Source organism: Emys orbicularis, chromosome 1, assembly GCF_028017835.1.
Source record: "Emys orbicularis isolate rEmyOrb1 chromosome 1, rEmyOrb1.hap1, whole genome shotgun sequence".
NCBI classification, from domain to species: domain Eukaryota; kingdom Metazoa; phylum Chordata; order Testudines; family Emydidae; genus Emys; species Emys orbicularis.
In genome coordinates this window covers 47354835-47377356 of record NC_088683.1, presented here as the reverse complement: position 1 = coordinate 47377356, position 22522 = coordinate 47354835, and the positions used below count along the sequence as shown (strand labels likewise).

The 22522-nt window shown below is 40.3% G+C and overlaps 1 protein-coding gene across 1 annotated transcript in view; it reads right to left on the bottom strand.

The window, feature by feature from the left end:
• Positions 1-22522, bottom strand: part of TSPAN12 (tetraspanin 12) — a 65122-nt gene that overhangs the window by 12018 nt on the left and 30582 nt on the right. Inside the window, exons 4-5 of the mRNA XM_065423677.1 lie at positions 10763-10837; positions 2048-2155 (exon numbers count right to left, since the gene is read on the bottom strand). Of these exons, the coding sequence (XP_065279749.1) occupies positions 2048-2155; positions 10763-10837 (183 nt within the window). The remainder of the gene's footprint in view (positions 1-2047; positions 2156-10762; positions 10838-22522) is intronic.

Here is a 22522-nt window from a genome sequence, read left to right as displayed (position 1 = left end):
TTAAAAATCAGCCTTTCCAGAGGAAGAGTCATTTAGGACTTACAGGGTCATTGCTGTGACACTATGATAACCAATACATAAAGGCATCTTTTTTATCTAACCAACACATACATTTAAACCAAGATATCATAAAGCAGTGTGCATGGAAATCAAGAATTGTTTATATTGTTTCAGGTAGAGACTATAGACAGATTCTCTCAATCTACCTAAACATGAAGAACTACTGTGTTTCTGGTAGCATTTGAAAAGCTTTAGCAGAAAATATCTTAAACTCTTCTAATCCTTTATTTATTCTTTCTTTCAGGTTCTAACACAAATACAGACTAATCAAGTGTAGTCAGGAAATGTTTAAATAAACAGGAAATCTGCAACAATGATAGATTTCAGCATTTTAACAAAGGCAACACAATGACAAGCATTTAAAGAGTGCTTTTCCTGCACGTGAACATGTATCTGGAGCTAATGGCTTTTTCCTTGTACATGTCCCTGTTTCTGTGACATAATAGTTCTTTCTTTAAAATGAATACAGTTCTGTATTTCAGAAGGCTATAGAGCAAATATGTCAATGTTCAAGCCATGTTTTTTTCCCCTGGTGACAGGACATAAAACTGACCACTTTAATGGAACTGCAACCCAAGAGACAGTATTGGCAACTGTTTAGAAACAGCCTTTCATACTCCTTTCCAACCAATATAATGTCTCAAAGATGGCAAATCCATAGAAAGGACGCTACAAATCAAAGCATGCAGTAAGAGGGGAGGACAATAATACTAAAATACCACATAGGATGTTCACTTTACTGTATATGCAGTGAATCAATTTTTAATTCTTCATACTTGTATTCTTCACTGAAATAGGCCTAGGTGCTCCCATCTTTGGCAGAGGAGAAGTAGTTAACTGAAGGTATTATTTAAATTCAGGAACGTTCTTATTTTTGTATTATTAGTGGTATATACATGCAGTAAAAGTTTTAACACACACTGGCACAGATTTTTAATTAGGCCTCAAATATTGCATCCACAATTAAAGGAGCCTGCAATTGTACCGTTTTTAGACACCTATCTGATCTGCAGGTGAAATCAGGTAGCTACATTTCTAAATCAATGCAACTGCACTCACAGTACTGGAAGTGGTTTTTTATATTGTAAGTCAGCGGTTCTCAAACTGTGGGTCGGGAACCGAAAGTGGGTCACCACCCCATGTTAATGGGGTTGCCAGGGATGGCTTAGACTTGCTGGGGCCCGGGACTGAAGCTGAAGCGTGAGCACCACCGCCTGGGGACGAAGCCTGAGGGCTTTAGCCCTGGGCATCGGGACTCAGATTACAGGCCCCTGCTTGGGACTGAAGCCTTGGGGCTTCAGCTTTGCCCCCTCCTCCGGGGGCTCCAGTTGGTTCAGGCTTCGGTCCCCCATCTTGGGGTCATGTTGTAATTTTTACTGTTGAAAGGGGTCGCAATGCATTGAAGTTTGAGAACCCCTGTTGTAAGTCAGTGGTTTTCAACCTTTTTTTCATTTGTGGACCCCTAAAAAATTTCATATGGAAGTGCAGACCCTACTGGAAATCTTAGACAGTCTGTGGACCCCCAGGGAACTGCAGACCGCAGGTTGAAAAACACTGATGTATGGTAACAATAACCTTTCGTGGACCCCTTAGACATAGTCTGCAGACCCCAGGGGGTCCAAGGACTACAGGGTGAAAACCACTGTTGTAAGTCTTTGTCGGTCCATTTAATGAAATATGATCTGTATATAGAACTAATGCAGCTATAGTGCATCCTTGGAATTATATATAAATAATGTAAGTTACAAGAAGAAGGGAGGTGAAATTATGAAAATACACAATTCCAGTGTATTTGTCTAGAACTTACAAGAATTTGAGAGGTTGTATGCCAATAGCTTTCAAGGACTACACCAAAATATAAGTCCTCAGTTAGCTTGCAGAAAAAGCCTCACCTTTTTATTTCTAACTAAACCTTTTTCCATCAAACAGATAAGGAGCACTTCGTGCACACGCACCATTACATTTCATGAACTGATTATCTTCTTACCTCCCTCTGAAAGAAATTCCAAGCATGAGTAAGCCACTGGTATCTAGGTAAGCCATAGTTGGTCATCCTGGCTTTTAAAGTGACCATATCTGACCATTGTACTGGGACCTGAAAAGAAGAGACAAGGTGTTTCAAATAACAGAGAGATTGAGAGTTCTCTAATAAATCAATCATCTTGTACCTATAGAACCAAAGTTTTCGTCTATCCTGAGGTTCTAAATGCAAGTTACTTTGGATGTGCCATCTCAGTAAAAAAAAGGAAAATAAATGTTTTGATTTTAAACATACAGCTTTAGTTGTATTAATAGAAATAGTGAGAAAAATATTGTTTTTGTCACTTGCTTGTTTAGAAATACGTGTATGGCAATAGGGGATCTAAATATCAATAAATAAAAATAATATATTTTAGAGCATTTCCAAGGGTTATGTGTAAATTTCTATTAAATGATTATCAACTTGTATCTCACAAAAGTCCAGTGAAGTCAGTGAAGCCCAATGAAGTTAAAAGGCAGCAGATTTAAAACAAACGTAAGGAAGTATTTCTTCACACAATGCACAGACAACCTATGGAACTCGATGCTGTGAAGGCCAAAAGTATAACGGGGTTCAAAAAAGAGTTAGATAAGTTCATGGAGGATAGGTCTATCAATGACTACTAGCCAAGATCATCAAGGATGCAACCCCATGCTCTCTGGGTGTCACTAAAACTCTGACTGTTGGAAACTAGGACTGGATGACAGGAAATGGATCACTCAATAAATTGCCCTGTTCTGTTCATTCCCTTTGAAGCATCTAGCACCAGCCATTGTCAGAAGACAGGATACTGGGCTAGATGGACTATTGGTCTGATCCAATATGGCCATTCTCCCATTCCCCTTCCATTGACATCAAAGAGTTTTGAATCAAGTCCAGCGTGTACAAGTTTGAGTGTATACTGCTTCAAGAAATTCAAGAGTAACTTTTGTTCAGTAAGCCTTTTTTTCCATTTTTTGGAAATGTTTTCTTTTCAAACAAGTTATTGGGAAAGCATTTAATTTTTTTTTTAATTGGAGTATTTTAATTGCATGTCTTGCTTTCTCTTTTATTTAAGACCCAGACACCAGGAACATTGTGAGAATAACAAAGTAAGCAAAGGTTGTTATAAGTTGACATAAAAGTAGTCAGCGTTAAGATTAGAAATTGACTTTTGTTTCAGCTGGACCACTTTTATTGTACACCAACCTAACAAAGGAGTTGAGTACTTTAGTGTAGTCCTTCAGATACACATACTGTTCATGTTATTTTTAGCTTGCTCACATTAGATTTAATGGTTGCATTTAAACAACTCACAGTTTCAAAGTGAGCTTTATTTTCACATATTTTGTGAAAAAATATCCAGCTATTCTAAAGCCATTAATGGTAACTGCTAGGACTTAGTTATCTTTTTTCAATTAATGCTTCCAGTAACAGTTTTCTGTGAAATTTTACATGGCCTAAATTATCATTTATTACTTATATCATAGTAGCTCCCAAAGGAGATCCTCATTGTGCTTGGTGCTGTACAAACATAAAACAAGAGATTCTCATTGCCTGAACGACCTCAGTCCAAAAATAGGGTGTTTTGTTAAATAATATGTGTTATATCTGGATTAGTTATAACTGCAATTTCCATCTATTAGGAAATTAGCTTGTCTTCACATTTCCACTTATTAGCTTGTCTTCACATGTCATTTCACAAATAAAATGTCTCAGAAAAACAACAATGCCTTTGACACACTGGGGATTCTATTAGCTGTTTTTTGTTGTTGTTGTTGTTGTTCTCAGGGGCTATGATCTCAAGAGGTTTGCAAATATCCAAATTAAAAATACATCTTAGCAGCAGAGTGCTAAAACAAGCACTTACAAAAGCAGGAATGTCCCAGAGATGCAACTCATACTTCAAACATTTATGCTGGTCACTAGAATCAATTAATTCACTTTTGCACGCAACACATTTTTCTTTATATTAAATTAGAAATCAGGTCTTTGCTTTCTTTGGATAACACTTGATACCACTGCAGTTCAGATCACGCTTCTTAGAGTTTTTTTTATTATCTTATTTTAGTTGAATCTAGTCCAAGGTTATGCACGTAATACAAGGCATCCAACTTTTTTGAAGACAATGAAAAGCAGACACAAATTAATGCAAAAAAGTGAGAGAAGGAAATTAAAAAGTAAAACAAAACCAACTTACAAGGCAGTTCTGACTGAGCTAAGAAGGGATTTTAGAATCTATACCTTTGTCACCTTGACATTCCAGAGGCCAAACTAAGCCTATCTACTAACTACTAACTAAATCCTGAATAACCAATTTACTTAGTAGTACATATACCACCTGTTCATGAAAATCATTTGCGTGGCTTCGTTCCTTGAGAAGCACTTTCCTGTATGGTGTAGGTAAACTAGAATTCAAGTTTATGATTTGATTTTTGAGCATTAAAGTTCTCTATGGTCTTGTCTGCTGTTTAATTTTCGCTTGCATTAATATGTTACTATTTTTCTAACAAGTATCAAGCCTTGACTGAAGTTCAAGTAAACTGAGAACTTGCTCTGGCTTTTCAGTCTTGTGAATGGAAGAAATTAGTCATAAGGCACTTTTCATTTTGAGAGCTATCATAAGCTGGAAGCAAAACTATTTATACAGGGATGCTTTTAGCAGACTAATATATATGCCAAACAGGACTCAAACTGGGATAGTATTGGGGTTATGCCTCACTGACACTTTTTAACAGCATCACACACACCCCTATACTAATGCGAACTAATTCTCGAACCTCACCAAGGGCTCCTATGATTTCATTATAAAATGAATCCAACCTGGCAGCAGGGCTCCCCCAAGGAGTTCTAGGGAGTCTCTTCGCTGCCCAGTGTGGAAGACGAAGGGCCTGCATGCTCTGCATTCTTTGGATTGGCCAGCCCCTGGAAGTGACCTGTAGGTATTGTAAAACCATGCTGAAGAGCATTCTGGGTTCTGAAGTGCTTTGCTTCAGTGGGCTTGGTCTCAGAGCCTGACAGTCAGTAGCAGGGTTTGGGAGTAGAGGGCCTGGAAGACTTGTGTTCCCGGCCCACCCCACAGCGTGAGCAGTAGTAGGATGAGGGCAAATGGGGGCAGGAGGATCACAACAACTGAAGACAGAGGAACAAACAATGGGGCATATGGGGAGAGAAGAAAAGAGAGCAATAAGAGAGTAACCAGGAAGGAAAAGAAACAAAATGGTAAGAGCACAGAAGGGGGGAGGGGAGAGAGAGAGAGAGAGATCAAGACTCACAGATTTTAAGGTCAGAAGGGACCATCATGATCATCTAGTCTGACCTCCTGCACATCGCACGCCACAGAACCTCACCCACCCACTCCTGTAATAGACCCCTAATCTCTGGCTAAGTTACTGAAGTCCTCAGATCATGGTTTAAAGACTTCAAGTTACAGAAAATCCACCATTTACACTAGTTTAAACCTACAAGTGACCCATGCCCAATGCTGCAGAGGAAGGCAAAAAAAAACCGGAGGGGAAATTCTAATCTGACCCGAGGGGAAATTCTTTCCCAACCCCACATATGGTGATCAGTTAGACCTTGCGCATGTCAGCAAGACCCACCAGCCAGACACCTGTGAAAGATTCTCTGTAGTAATTCAGAGCCCTCCCCAACTAATGTCCAATCACCAGCCATTGGAGATATTTGCTGCTAGCAGTTGCAGATCGGCTACATGCCTTTTTTTTTTTTTTTTTTTTGAGATTTAATAAGAGTTTTATTAAAATAAGCTTGTAGGGAAGTAGAGTATGTTAAACTCTTACTTTGCATTTAAAAATCTGAATACATAATGCCAAGTGTACACTAAGCAATTGTAGTCACTTGTTAACCTTGTCCAGAGGAGGCAGCTTGGATGAGGATAGTCCAGACAGTTCTTCCTGGAGGTTGGGATCTGCCATTCAGCTGTCCACAAAGCTAGCAGATAGTCTTGGTTACAGCTGACCCATGCCAGGTCCTTGCTGCTGTGGAGCTGGCGGTACACCAAGTCCTTGCTGCCCCAGCAGTCTGTTCTCTTGTACTTCCTGTATGTGTCTGTGGATTTCATGGATCTTCTCAGTTAGTAGATGGTGGTATTCCTCCCTGCTGTTTGCTTGTTCATATGACTCCCCGTCCACTCTCCGATCAAATGATACCAGCCTCTCCATGCGCTCATCTCCTAATACAGCATGTTCAGGATTGGGATAAATCATTTGGACTATCCTCTGTACATCATGCTCACGCTGTGCCAGACTCACTGATTCTTGCCACTGGTTATTCCTGCCAGTGCTGGAGGATTGTGGTGCTCTTGGCAAAGGACCTAAGCTGGCAACAGCTGCCATTTCTCCCATCACTGGGTTGTCAAAGTTTATACCCAAAGGAAACACGGATTCAGGCAGTCTCATCATACCATCCCCTCCATAAACTGATCAAACTCAGTCTTGAAGCCAGTTAGGTTTTTTTGCCCCCACTGTTCCCCTTGGAAACCTATTCCAGAACTTCACTCCTCTGATGGTCAGAAACCTTTGTCTAATTTCATGCCTAAACTTGTTGCTGGCCAGTTTATATCCATTTGTTCTTGTGTCCACATTGGTGCTTAACTTAAATAACTCCTCTCCCTTCCTCATATTTATGCCTCTGATGTATTTATGGAGAGCAATCATATCTCCCCTCGGCCTTCTTTTGGTAAGGCTAAACAAGCCAAGCTCTGAGTCTCCTCTCATATCATCCTAGTATCCCTTCTCAGGACCTATTTCAGTTTGAATTCATCTTTCTTAAACATGGGAGACCAGAATTGCACACAGTATTCCAGATGAGATCTCACCAATATAATGGTACTAACATTTTCCTGTCTCTACTGGAAATACCCCACTTGATGCATCCTAGGACAGCATTAGCCTTTTTCACAACTGCAACACATTGGTGGCTCACAGTCATCCTATGATTCATAGATTCTAGGACTGGAAGGGACCTCGAGAGGTCATCGAGTCCAGTCCCCTGCCCGCATGGCAGGACCAAATACTGTCTAGACCATCCCTGATAGACATTTATCTAACCTACTCTTAAATATCTCCAGAGATGGAGATTCCACAACCTCCCTAGGCAATTTATTCCAGTGTTTAACCACCCTGACAGTTAGGAACTTTTTCCTAATGTCCAACCTAGACCTCCCTTGCTGCAGTTTAAACCCATTGCTTCTTGTTCTATCCTTAGAGGCTAAGGTGAACAAGTTTTCTCCCTCCTCCTTATGACACCCTTTTAGATACCTGAAAACTGCTATCATGTCCCCTCTCAGTCTTCTCTTTTCCAAACTAAACAAACCCAATTCTTTCAGCCTTCCTTCATAGGTCATGTTCTCAAGACCTTTAATCATTCTTGTTGCTCTTCTCTGGACCCTTTCCAATTTCTCCACATCCTTCTTGAAATGCGGTGCCCAGAACTGGACACAATACTCCAGCTGAGGCCTAACCAGAGCAGAGTAGAGCGGAAGAATGACTTCTCGTGTCTTGCTCACAACACACCTGTTAATACATCCCAGAATCATGTTTGCTTTTTTTGCAACAGCATCACACTGTTGACTCATATTTAGCTTGTGGTCCACTATAACCCCTAGATCCCTTTCTGCCGTACTCCTTCCTAGACAGTCTCTTCCCATTCTGTATGTGTGAAACTGATTTTTTCTTCGTAAGTGGAGCACTTTGCATTTGTCTTTGTTAAACTTCATCCTGTTTAACTCAGACCATTTCTCCAATTTGTCCAGATCATTTTGAATTATGACCCTGTCCTCCAAAGCAGTTGCAATCCCTCCCAGTTTGGTATCATCCGCAAACTTAATAAGTGTACTTTCTATGCCAATATCTAAGTCGTTAATGAAGATATTGAACAGAGCCGGTCCCAAAACAGACCCCTGCGGAACCCCACTCGTTATGCCTTTCCAGCAGGATTGGGAACCATTAATAACAAGTCTCTGAATATGGTTATCCAGCCAGTTATGCACCCACCTTATAGTAGCCCCATCTAAATTGTATTTGCCTAGTTTATCGATAAGAATATCATGCGAGACCGTATCAAATGCCTTACTAAAGTCTAGGTATACCACATCCACAGCTTCTCCCTTATCCACAAGACTCGTTATCCTATCAAAGAAAGCTATCAGATTGGTTTGACACGATTTGTTCTTTACAAATCCATGCTGGCTGTTCCCTATCACCTTACCACCTTCCAAGTGTTTGCAGATGATTTCCTTAATTACTTGCTCCATTATCTTCCCTGGCACAGAAGTTAAACTAACTAGTCTGTAGTTTCCTGGGTTGTTTTTATTTCCCTTTTTATAGATGGGCACTATATTTGCCCTTTTCCAGTCTTCTGGAATCTCTCCCGTCTCCCATGATTTTCCAAAGATAATAGCTAGAGGCTCAGATACCTCCTCTATTAGCTCCTTGAGTATTCTAGGATGCATTTCATCAGGCCCTGGTGACTTGCAGGCATCTAACTTTTCTAAGTTATTTTTAACTTGTTCTTTTTTTATTTTATCTGCTAAACCTACCCCCTTCCCATTAGCATTCACTATGTTAGGCATTCCTTCAGACTTCTCGGTGAAGACCGAAACAAAGAAGTCATTAAGCATCTCTGCCATTTCCAAGTTTCCTGTTACTGTTTCTCCCTCTTCACTAAGCAGTGGGCCTACCCTGTCTTTGGTCATCCTCTTGCTTCTAATGTATTGATCAATCAATACACTCCGGTCTTTCTCCTCCTCTGTCACTTCCAACTGATACGTCCCCAGCTTATAACAGAAATTCTTGTTAGTCCCTAAATGCATGACCTTGCACTTTGCACTGTTGAATTTCATCCCATTTCTAATATTCCAGTTTTCAAGGTCATCCAGATCTTCTTGTATGATATTCTGGTCCTCCTCTGTATTGTCAATCCCTCCCAACTTTGTGCCATCTACAAATTTTATTAGCACACTTCCACTTTTTGTGCCAAGACCAGTAATAAAAATGTTAAATAAGACTGGTCCGAAGACCGATCCCTGAGGAGCTCCACTAGTAACCTCCCTCCAGCTTGACAGTTCACCTTTCAGTATGACCTGTTGTAGTCTCCCCTTTAACCAGTTCGAACATTCAACACTCAGATTAGATATTTAGTTCTATTTATTCATATGCTAACAGTCCACATTACTGAATTTCCCTGGCAGATGTGGAAGAACTTGGGGGTGGTGAATCTTTGGACTGGTTCTGGCCTGGTTAGGGAATGGGACAAGGCAGATGGACAAAATTCCCTAGAGGTTGATGGATCTATCACTTCTTATTTTTGTTTTTTAAGTCACTGATGCCATAACCTATGGTAGCTTCTGCTAGTGTATTCCAGGGTTATGGGTCCCACTAGTAGAATATCTGTCTGGAGGGATGAGGTCACAATGGGCCAAAGTGCCCACAACCCAGATCCAGCAGGGGGCCTGGCCCATCTAGGGTATCCTGAAATATGGATGGTTTTGGCTGGGGTGGAGGGTGTAGCTGGTGAACTTGAAGGATGCTCAGTTCAATGCCTCCTAGAGGCAGCTTCTACTGATAAGACTCCTATAGAGCCATGGATGTTAGTTATAACTGTCGCCCCTGGCAGAACCCCAGAGGATGGTGACTGTGGCCAGGGGATGAGTCATACCTATGATCTACCTTCCCAATTTAAAAAATGTATGATATCAATGCAACCTGACATTTAAGCAAAGTGATATATTTAAATGATGTTATATTAGGAGCATAAAACACCGCTCTGGAATCTGTATAGCAAGGGAATGAGTTCTGATACAAAATGCTGCCACATAATTTCAGAGTGCAGATCTGCCAGAAATTCCTTTGGTTCCAGTACTGTACAAATACCAAATGAGCTCCCTCCCTTTTCACTGCAGTATAATTGCTACACACTGACTGCTGTTGACAAGACCAGTGTCATGAGCATATGTTGGCAGCTTGGAGGAAATTTGTCACTCTGCTGATAAATAGGTATCAAACTGAAAATGAGACAAGACGATATAGGAGCAAGCAGGATAATATGATAGTTTGTTTTCTGTTCAGTACTTAGCCATTTCCCTTCATAATGGATACAAGTCTCCAGTTTGAAAATTAAAGGCTGGTGCAGTTATAAATACTAGTTGGAGATAAAACCTCCTTAGAAGTTTACAGAAATCGGTTTTATAGCTGAGACATGTTTTACGTTAAAACACAGGCATTTATAGTTTAAGGAGACATTACTAACGACCTTAGCAAGCAGTAAGTCATTTATGGAATGAATGCACTGTCTGTTTACAATACAGCACAGCAAGATTTAGCCAAAGTGAAAGAGTCTTGGACCAACCCCCTCCCAAATCCCCTCAAAATACAGAACCTAAGCCTGCAATCCTTACGGAATCAAAACTCCCACTTGACTTCAGTGGGAACGTGTCTAAGCAATAAATAAAACAGGCCCTAAGGATCTGATCCTCACAGGGAGAAAATTTCAGACTGGACCCTTTTAGAAAGAACTGGTTTCCCAGAATTCCCTATATTAACACAAACTGAAATGCCTGAAGTTAATACTAGACTGACAGAAAGCCATAACCAAAGATGCACACTACAGCAGTTGGAGAATAGCTAGCTAATGAAAATCTTTGTTTTCTTCTATTTAATAATGTATCCTCCTTTTCTGACTCACCGTAATTTCCTGCTCATAGGTCCAAACACCGCAGGCCAGTTCAACACAGAATATCACAAGCAAACTTCCAAAATACTGTGGAACACAGAAAAATCTTAGTTATATTTTTACGATGAAATTAACACTGTGAAAAAAGCTATTAAGTAAGTAATTTTAAAACATTTCAAAACAACATTAATTTTTCATATTTCATGAATCATCATGCCTTAATACTTCGGTTTTCACTATCTTAGTTATAAGTCCTGAAGTTTACCTTTTGCTATAAACAGGTTTAAATAATGTGACAAGGTGAAATAAATGTGGTTTATTTCTAATTGACTTAATATGAAATATGTCAAGTGTTGCCACGGGGATATGAATTAATTTCCAAGTTACCTCATGGAACAGACTATCATGACATTTTACACAGAAACAATTCCAAAGAGGCTAATATTTTTGTTCCCCACACACACACACACACACCAAAACTCATCATTTTCCACTGTTCCTTATTTAGAATAACTACAGGAGTTGCAATCAAAACCCAAGTAGAGCTAACAACATGAACATGATAGATGGAAAAAATCTTCAAAATGTTTGTAGCAAGAAGGAAATTCTATAGGTCTATGTAGTTAATAAAATATTAAGAAAAACTGTATGCAATATCAAATAAACCACTGAACTTGTGGGATGAAGCTGCACAGAAGGCAAGACTCTGCATGATATGCAATTGCTGTAAATCTAAAAGTTAGTTCAGTTTGCTTTTATTTGAAGTGTACCTTTCGTCCACTCTTGTGTGGTACCACTTCCTTCCATGTAGATGGGCTGAGTCCCTCCCTGTCCGCCATAGAGCAGAAAGACTCCATTTCCAAACTCACACCCTTTCTAAGAGTTGGCTTTATTTGGAACTCAAAAACAATTAACACAACAGAAACCTCCCACTAAGTTTTCCCCGAGCTTGCCTGTTCTTAGGACTTCCTTTCCCCACTTCTTCCCTCCTAGCTCCTTAGATCCTTGTCTCCCAAGGGCCATTCCCACCTGCCTATTTTCTAGGGTGGAGTTAAAAATCCACTGCTTTCTGACACAATGACCTAGAAAACCATGCCCACACCACACCAATTCCTCCTGCTTCTTTCCAATAGGTCTTCAGGTTCTATTTCCTTCTCAGAGAAACACAGACCCAATAAGGGTTTGTCTACATGTAGAGTTGTTCTTGATTAACAGTTCCTGATTAACTCCATGTCTGGACACTTTTACAGGACATTAGGAGTGGAAGGGACCTGCTGGGTCATCAAGTCCAGTCCCCTGCTAGCACAGACAACCCTGTCATATAATCCATTCATAAATATATCAAGCTCCATCTTAAAGCTAATTAGGTTGTTTGTCTCCACTACTCTGGAGTGATTGGAAGGCTGTTCCAGAATCTCATTCTTCTGATTGTTAGAAACTGTCTTCTAATTGCCAACCTACGTTTATTCATACCTATTTGTCCTTCTTTACTGCTAGGGAAACCCACTTTATACCCATTTGTTCTTCCACCAACATTGTCCTTTAGCTTAAATTGCTCTTCTCCCTCCCTGCTGTTTACCCCTTAATGTATTTATAGAGAGAAATCCTATCCCTTCTCAGCCTCCATTTTCCTAGGCTAAACATGCCAAGCTTATTCCAGAATAAGAATGCTTTGACTGCCCACTTTGAAAGTGGGGTAAACTAAACAGAAACAAGACACTCTTGTTCTAGAGTAAGTGAGTCTACACATGGAGTTAATCAGCAACAACTCCATGTGTAGATAAGCTCTAAGAAATAGAATAAAAACACTGTGGAACTAATAAGACACATGCCAAACGCCACCACTCAGTCATCTCGCAATCTCCCATTTCCTGCTCGTTTTCATATCTGATCTGTTTGGACTGTAAGCACTCTTTGCAGGGAACCATTTCTTCTTACCTTCTCTGCACAATGTTATAAACTTCAGTTGTGAGACATGTTCTCTGTTGTGCAGACATAAAGCCAAGAAAATAAATACAATTAAAAATGACGACCAAGTATAAACTATATGAACTTCTCAAGTTGTCTCATAGCCAGTAGGAAAGTGAGGGGGAGGGGGGAATGGGTGCTAAACCAGCGGTGTTGGACCTGTAGCTCATTCTCATGATTTAGGACAGGTGGTGGAGAGGATTTACACCATGACATGCCAAATTCCATTAAAGAAAGTATCAGAAGCCACTAAAGAAAGTAAATGGAAGCTAGAAATGACACATTTGGATTAAGATTTACTACAGGCACTCAGCATCTTTCAGAATCAATCCTTTTGACTCTCTCTTAAGAAAAGTCCTCTGGTCACAAAGGTGAGAGAAGAAAAGAAGAGACGCAATATGTGCAGACTTAATTTGCAAAATAACTATACTGCAATAATTAACTACTGCAATGATATTAAAGTATCTCTACAACCACAGATGTGCTTCAATTTCTTCCTCCTATTTTGGGGGAATCTTATAACTCTCCCTGAATTCAATGAGTTCCAAAACAAAAAATTCATACAGAAGTTGTGTGAAAAACTCCTGTAATTATTATTTAAATTTACTTCCCATAATTTTCATCTTCCAAGCCACACAGATCGTTGCTGGCCACAATTCTGACCTCTTCGTTCCCAAACAAATTCCCAGAAGAGTCTGAATTCCAAAATAAATGCAGCTTCTCACAAGAAGCAAAAACTCTTGCTTTTGTCAGTCACAAGAATCTGGTTTCCACAACAAAGGTTTAATTAATTCTTTCCTGCTATTGTGGGTTGAGTGGCTGAGTTCTGGAGGGAAAAAAAGCTCTTATTCCCCTGATAGAAAAGATCATGCTCTTTCTATGCCACTCTCAAACTCTTGCATATGATATTCCCACAATTCTAGTTCCTACATTGCTCTCTATAATATTTGGTTCCTTCCAAGGTCTTTTCTGCTCTTCTGCAAAGACCATCCTCTATATTGATAATCAATAGTTCAAAGCATCCAATACTCACAGAATCAGAAACCTCTGAACTAGCAGGTATCCCAAAAACTGACATTTCTCTCTCCTATATGGTTGGTAACCAGTTTTCTCCCTATTAGAGTTGTGTGAAATCTCCATAAAGTTCACATGGTTTGTAACCTTGAAACTGGCCCAAGAGCTGTGTTTGTAACTCCATGAGGTTTCCATCATCAGATCTGAGGGGGAAAAAGCTCTGTTTTCTTGACAGAAGCTGAAAGACTAAAATATTGGAAGAAAGTACTCTGTTTAAGGTAATATGACATAAAGAAAGGGATACAATGTGTGCTGCTGTACCAGGCATGAGTGCCTAAACCTCAGCCCCCATGAAGTACTGCATGAATGCTAACAAGCAGCAGTACTTTGTTCTTCTGTTACTCCTGTCCTGAGCTGTTAATGCAGACTGGCCACAGGCAGATGCAGCAGCTAAGCAGAGAAACTGCCTCTCAACAGAAGGAAGCCCTGACAATACCTGGACACAGCACATGTAGCTGGATGGTTTGTGCAGCAATGGATGGATGTGTGCACTCAACTCCTCCCCATCCACTCAGGATAGGCAGCTGCAGTGAAAGTGCCCTGTGGAGCTTTAAAGAATCCTGCCTTTTCAGTATTGCAGCCCTGGGGATGGGGGGATACATACAGAGGGAAAGAACTGAGGACTCAAGAGTTCTGAAGAGACTCCTTTCTGCTCACTTTCAGTGCACAAAGCAAGTTGGGGTGGGGTGGGGTGGGGGGGCGATGAAGAGAAAAGGAGTATTGCAGCTGAGGGGAAAGAGAAAGAGAAAGTCATCATTAGGAGCTCCAGACTAACAGAGATGGGGAGAGATACAAAAGGAGGAGACATTAGGACAAATCTTCTGGAGGCACAAAAGCAACAGAAATTTCCTGTAACTACCCTGCTGGGGATACCCCCCAAGGTGGGGAATCTCCAGCAGATGTAAAAAATTAGGGCTGTGAAGCAATTAAAAAAAATTAATGGCAATTAATCACACTGTTAAACAATAATAGAATACCATTTATTTAAATATTTTTGGATGTTTTCTACATTTTCAAATATATTGATTTCAATAACAACAGAGAATACAAAATGTAGAGTGCTCATTTTATATTTATTTTTTATTACAAATATTTGCACTGTAAAAAACAGTAGTATTTTTCAATTCACCTAATACAAGTACTGTAGTGCAATCTCTTTATTGTGAAAGTTGAACGTACAAATTTAGAATTATGTACAAAAAAAACAACTGCATTCAAAAATAAAACATTGTAAAACTTTAGAGCCCACAAGTCCACTCAGTCCTAGTTCTTGTTCAGCCAATCACTCAGACAAACAAGTTTGTTTAAAGTTGCAGGAGATAATGCTGCCCGCTTCTCGTTTGCAATGTCACCTGAAGGTGAGAACAGGTGTTCACATGGCACTGTTGTAGCCAGCGTCGCAAGATTTTTACGTGCCAGAGGCGCTAAAAAGATTCATATGTCCCTTCATGCTTCAACCACTATTCCAGGGGACATACGTCCATGCTGATGATGGGTTCTACTCGATAACGATCCCAAGCAGTGCGGACGATGCATGTTCATTTTCATCATCTGAGTCAGATGCCACCAGCACAAGGTTGATTTTCTTTTTTGGTGGTTCCAGTTCTGTTGTTTCCGCATAGGAGTGTTGCTCTTCTAAGACTTCTGAAAGCATGCTCCACACCTCGTCACTCTGATATCGAAAGGCACTTCAGATTCTTAAACCTTGGGTCGAGTGCTGTATCTATCTTTAGAAATCTCACATACAAATGTTTAGCATATTTGGCACATAAATACCTTGCATTGGCAGATACAAAAATATCATGCGAATGCCTGTTCTCACTTTCAGGTGACATTGTAAATAAGAAGCGGGCAGCATTATCTCCCGTAAATGTAAACAAACATAATTGTCTTAGCGATTGGCTGAACAAGAAGTAGAATTTAATGGATTTGTAGGCTCTAAAGTTTTACATTGTTTTGTTTTTGAGTACAGTTACGTAAGGAAAAAAAAATCTAAGTTGCACTTTCACAATAAAGAGATTGCACTACAGTACTTGAGTGAGATGAATTGAAAAATACTATGTTTTATCATTTTTACAGTGCAAATATTTGTAATAAAAAATAATAATATAAAGTGAGCACTGTACACTTTGTATTCTGTGCTGTAACTTAAATCAATATATTTGAAAATGTAGGAAAATATCCAAAAATATTTAAATTTCAATTGTTTAACAGTGCGATTAAAACTGCAATTAATCATGATTAATTCTTTTAATCATGATTAATTTTGAGTTAATCGCGTGAGTTAACTGCGATTAAATCGACAGCCCTAGTAAAAATCAGCATAGCCAACTGCTACACCTCCCTCCCCACAATCTCTGGTGCAGGTGGTGTATCAGGAAAGTGTCCAGAGCACAATGCACTTCAGCTATCCCAAGTCCATAGGAGACCATATTCAGCTAGTGCAAGTTACAGCAGCCCTCAAGGTGCCCTAAACTTTACCAGGGCCAGAGCACAGAATCAGAGAGTTAGAAGCAAAAGCTGAGCAGAGCAGAGAAACTGGCCAGTATAATATATAACAGGCCAGAGAAAAATATGGACTGGAGAGAAGACGACAATGAAACTGGGACATAGATGAGGAGAAAAAGGAAATAAATAATAGAAAAAGAGAGAAAAGGTAAGTACAACATGAAAGGTGGTAGTAAATTTGCTTTGTTTATGCTAATTCAGATGCCCTACATTTTGTTTTTGCTATAAGGCTGGTGGAGTATCAGGGAGGAGAATGGGAATCAGTGTAAAGATCACAAATTTTCACTGTGCACACATAATGGTCACTGCAGTTAACTGAAAACTATTGCTAGAAAAACCTTTCTGGTGTTATTGTTAAACACAACTCACCATGGCCCCAAACATATGCCTTCCTGTTTTTCCCTTTTGCCTCCATGTAATGTTAAAAATAGGGCAATGCAACTAATTTCTCATTAGCTGTGATGTGCTTCCTTTTACTAACCTAAATTAATAAGCAACAAGCATGGAATACATTGTGGGAACAGGTGTTTTCTTAGTCATAATAATCATTCAGTTGCAAATGCAAGAATAGCGCTGGCAAGCAAAAATCACTGTCCCGTGCACCGAATCTCAGACATTTTGTATCACTTTAAAGGTGCTTGTGCCAGCTCTTCCCATTTTGCTCACATAATGCTGAATGTGTCACACTTGAAGTACCTCGCAATATAAAATCATTCTCCCACTGCTTTTGGTCCTACAGAGATAGGGCTTTTTCATGCTGTAATTGAGCGCAATTGCAGAAGAGGATATAAAGTATTGATACAAAATAAGAAACACAATAAAAATGTTTTATTCAGAGGAGGCATCACAGAATATATCCTTCATACTTCTGCAGATTTCTACTTGTCTTGGACATTCCCCATGATGCTCGTAATGAACAGGATCATCAATACCAGGATTTTTGTTTATGCTTTTCTCGCAACAGGTAGAAACCCTGGTGACTAAACTCCTCTCTCCATTTCTGAAGTATGTCAGGCAGGATTGTGGAGGGAGATGGTGGGGGGGAGAAAGAGATTTCATTTTATTAAAAAAAAACACACACACACACACAACAACTGAATGGGTTTTTGTTGAATTGCTACAGATTATTTTTCTTATTTTGAACCATGTCTCTGAACCATTTACATGAATATAACATATTTGAAAGATTGTTGATATAGAAATATTAAGATCTAATTTCAACCTGTGAATAAAAAACTAACTAAAGAGTTTAAAGGGAAGTGTCATGGGGTAGTCTCCCTCAGTAAAAGGGCCAGAGACATGTAAACAGCTTCTCAAATCCTTCTCTTCTGCCAGGGGACAAGTTCCCCAGCACAGGTACTGAGTAAGACAGCCATCAGACTGACTTCTGAGGACCCCCACTCACAAACCATGGAGGAGGGGTGGTGCCAGGTTGGGCTGGGAATGGGAAGAGAAACCCATAGAGACTGCCATGATTTAGGGTATGTCTTCACTGTGGAGTTAGCCTGGGTGACTGGTGCCTCAGTCTGAACAGTGGGGTTAGCCTAGCCTGGGTGTTAGCAGCCACACTGCTCACCACTGTGTCCTCCAGGACATTCCCCATGTGTGTCGCTATATCCCATGGTTCTTTCTGCTGCAGTAAGCTGAGCCGTTTACTTGGAGGACTATCAGCACTCCAGTGACTTACCCTGTGTCCTCACTGCAAAGTGGGCATGTTACCAGCCAAAGTGAAAACAGAACCTGGGCTCTAGACTATACCCCGTCATGCCAGCTAGACAGGTTGAATGCACCTCCCAACTTGGGTGACAGAATTTTGTGCGTGAAAAGAGGAGGCATTAAAGAAAACACCTGGGTAAGAGCGAGGGCTAGCTGTATGGTGAAAACACCCCCTTATACAGGCCCCCAGGGCTGTCTAAATCACACCAGGAGCCACAGAACAGCCCAAGATTAAATGGTCACACAAAGGTGGCTTAAATTCACTTACCCTTCTCCCCTTATACCTGGGCAGCAAGTTCTGTTCTGTGCCTCTTATAGGTGCAGGTCAGAATCTCACCCCATCTACAATCTTAACTCCTGCCTTGCAAGACAGAATCACAAGGCTTACAATCTGGCCTCCTACACAAATGATTAGTGTATCCCATCACATGAAATGATGAGAACAAGAAACCTGTCCATTAGCAAACTATAAGAAAACTAGAGAACTATCTAGATTCCTAGAGGTAATGGGGAATGGATGGAGTCACGGGTGATTGAAGAGGGAGTGTGCTAATGAATGGAGTCAGCTGTCAGTGGGTGTTGAAGAGAGGGGAGAACAGGTGGTATCTTGAAAAAGCTTTCCATTTTGGGGTAATATGTGCCTTTTTATTTGAGGAATAAGTATGTTTATTAGTGAATCACACTGTGTTTTGTGTTTCATTTAATAAAATCTGCTGTTTTTACTATTTTTTTTTATTTTCCCAAGTGGTTTTTTCCACCAGAAGAGAGACACCAGGTTTTTCAGGCTTCAGAAAAACTGCAACCCTAACACTAGAAAGACTGAAGGGGCTAATCAGCATAGCTGACCTCCTCAAAGGCTCTGCCTTGTTTACAGCACCTTTTTGGGCAATGTGTTCCACATGGAAGCAATGACAAGAAAGAGCTGAGAAAGGAGGACAAGGGCTGAGGGGAGATTCCAAGGGTAAGCAGCTGCAGAATGAAACCTTAAGGGAAACTTTCAAAGACTGGTGTACATGGTATGTGAAACAGATGCCAAAACATTCTAAGAGGTTATGTGTAGTATTTCCCAATGGCTAACAGCCTGAAAGCGTCAGCCTCGTTCTGCAAGCCATCCAGACATCTGTCTGCATCATTTGACTACCAACAAAATATGTTTGATTACCAATGGGAACCAGGCCCCTTCCGTGAAAAGTCTAGTAAAAAAACCTTGCAGTCACTGTTACTTTGTTATAGTTTGGAACTAATTAGCCATGGAGGCTATTGAAAGGATTCACCCAGGTACAATTTTCAGACATTGATTTATTACGTGTAAAAGGAGTCAGACTAACAGCTAAGGAAACTGAAGTCCTTTGTTTATCTATTCCTGCAGTGAAAGCTTCTCCCATGCTGCCCCAGCTAAGTCCTCAACCCAGTTTTGAGGGGATTAATAGTTAATTTATCATTCTAATTCAAACATTGGGTGACAATGGCAATGTTTTGCATGGGTGATGTGGACACATATCAACAAGGAAGTGGACTGAAACTACTAATTCACAGGTTTAGGAGTGGTAGCCGTGTTAGTCTGTATCAGCAAAAACAACAAGGAGTCCTTGTGGCACCTTAGAGACTAACAAATGTATTTGGGCATAAGCTTTCGTGGGCTAAAACCCACTTCATCAGATGCATGGAGTGAAAAATACAGTAAGCAGCATATATATTATAGCACATGAAAAGATGGGAGTTAGCACTGACCCCCACTTGGTAAGGCAACTCCCAGCTTTTCATGTGCTAGAATATATATTCTGCTTACTGTCTTCACTCCATGCATCTGATAAAATGGGTTTTAGCCCACGAAAGCTTATGCCCAAATAAATGTGTTAGTCTCTAAGGGTACGTCTACACTACCCGCTGGATCGGTGGGTAGTGATCAATCTATCGGGGATTGATTTATCGCGTTTACGTGATAAATCGATCCCCGATCGCTCTGCCGTCGACTCTGGAACTCCACCACGGTGAGAGGCGGAAGCGGAGTCGACGGGGGAGCGGCGGCCGTCGATCCCGCGCCGCGAAGACGCGAAGTAAGTGATTCTAAGTCGATCTAAGATATGTCGACTTCAGCTACACTATTCTCGTAGCTGAAGTTGCGTATCTTAGATCAATCCCCCCCCCCCCCCAGTGTAGACCAGACCTAAGGTGCCACAAGGACTCCTCGTTGTTTTTACTAATTCACAACGTAGGCCACTGAGTGCCATCCTGTCCTTCAAAATTAATACTCTCCACAGCCAAATTATCTGATATCTGCAGAGTTTAGATGTCTCTGTTTACCAAGTTCTATCAGTATGCACAAATAATCATTTAAAGCTTGTGTCCTTTTCAAAACCACCTGATTCTACACAAGAGTTGTAGTTGTTGTTTTTTCAATTTTTCACAACTCCATTACACTATTACCATTCGTTTTCTTATAATCCAGAACTACTTTTCTGTAGTTAGATCAGTATCCCTGTGTTTTTAATTTTCAAATATATTTGTCCAAGTTCTTTTTCTGATTAGTCCTTTTGCCATTATTATTAATAATAATATTATTATTATCTTTTTCTAATTAGACCAACACAAAATTCATTATAAAGAGTAAAAGCTCCCCCCATTCATATTCTCCTATAAGACATCAGTTTGTTCTGTTACCAACATTTACTTTACCATCTCTCCTTTATGGTAGGAAGAAATTAATAAACACTTAGGAATTAGATTAATGCCTTCAAACAATTATTATTATTCACTAGCTAAGGCTCAGATACTGTAAAAGTCAATGGAGCTTCATGCAGGCACAAGTGTCCCTGCAAGATCAGGTTTAAGAATTCAACAAGACATAGTTGAACACAGTCCCCCTGCTCTGAGGAAATTACAGAATAATGTCTCTTTCCCTTTCAGTATCATAGGATCTGTATTAAAAACTAATGATCTTTTTTTTTGCACAATCCAATGAATCAAATTATTCTTTTCAATAGGTTTTTCCTTTTTCACACAAAGGCAATTCATACAAAATGCTTCTTTGAGCAACAAAAGCCTCTTTTCCCTGATTAACAGCCCAATTCAGTATTGATATAGGGTGCCCTTTGCCCATGCACCTCAAAGGTTCTTGAAATGTTCCTTGATTCCAGGCAAGTCTCCCAGAAAGAAGTGAACTAAATGCTGTTCCACAATCAGCACAGGGTTGCAGAACCAGCTCTGCAGTCCCTGTGTGCTCAAAGGTGTGTCTTTCTGTGCAACTGGTGGAAAAGGCAAGGCTAGGCAGGAAAAAGGGTGTGGCCAGCCTGAGGGGACATCACTCCACATTCCGTACTTGCCAAAAGGAATGCATAGTTAGAGCAGTGGAGCTAGCTTCACTCCAGCCTTAGAGTTGTACTAACAATAGAGCTGGGTGACATTTTTTGACCAAAACTTTTTTGGCACAAAATACCGATTCAGTGATACGGAAACATTCAACTGAGTTCATGTTGGTTTTATCAAAAATTGTTTCGGTCAGAAAAAAAACCAAAGAATTTTCCAAAAATCAAAATATTTCAAATTTTCAATTTGAAACAACTTTGATTCTAAAATGTCCTTCAGTTTTATTTAAAAAAATTAAAAAGTTTAAAAATGCTCAAAAGTCTAAACAAAACGTTTTGCTTGGGGTTGAACTAAATGTGTCATTTGACATAAAACCTTTTCTTAGACTTTTTGATGCACCAAAAATTTTGGACATTTTTGTTTTCAGGTCAACCCAAAATATATACCTTTTTAATTTTCAGCAAACCAAAAAAATTAATCAGTTATTCGCTCCGCTCTAATTACCAGGCTAGACACAGACCTAGACCCTGAGTCCTTCTAAATCTACTGTTACAGGGGACGATAAGCATATCACACAGGGCAGACAAAATATCCCCACTCACCTGGTTTTTATGGGTCCACGGCCACAGTTTACAAATAGTTGTCACAGTGACTCAAAGTGTCCAAAGCTAGAACCATATTATACATTGTTGATAGAAAAACAAGATGGAAAGTGCAGCCATTTCCAATACCAACAGACAGGTGTGTGGCTGGTTGCTACTGCACAGATGTGCTGAAAAGTCCAGTGTGATGTACAATAACTGCCACTATGCTGGTGGCCATATCACACGGTCATCCCTGCTGCCATAGTTAGGAGCCATTTTCCTGCTTAGCCATCTGGCTATGAGTGGTTGCTGGATGGCTCTTCCCTCTCTGACAGTCTGGGCAATAGGGTCCTGAACTAGAGCATCTGCTCTGCCCAGGCACTGTGTAACAGAGTGCTCAAGACTGATGTTAGTTGCAAGAGGTGGGACGAACAGAGCATATGCACTTGCATAGATCCCGATCACTTGCAGGAGGATTTGGGCACTCCCGCCAGCTGCACGCCTGCCCCTCTGGAGGAGGTGGGAGATGTGCCACTAGAATACGCAGCTCCTTATGTTAGCTGCTTATTCTTACTGACCGAGGGGCAGGAGTTATGTCAACAGCACTGCATAGTCA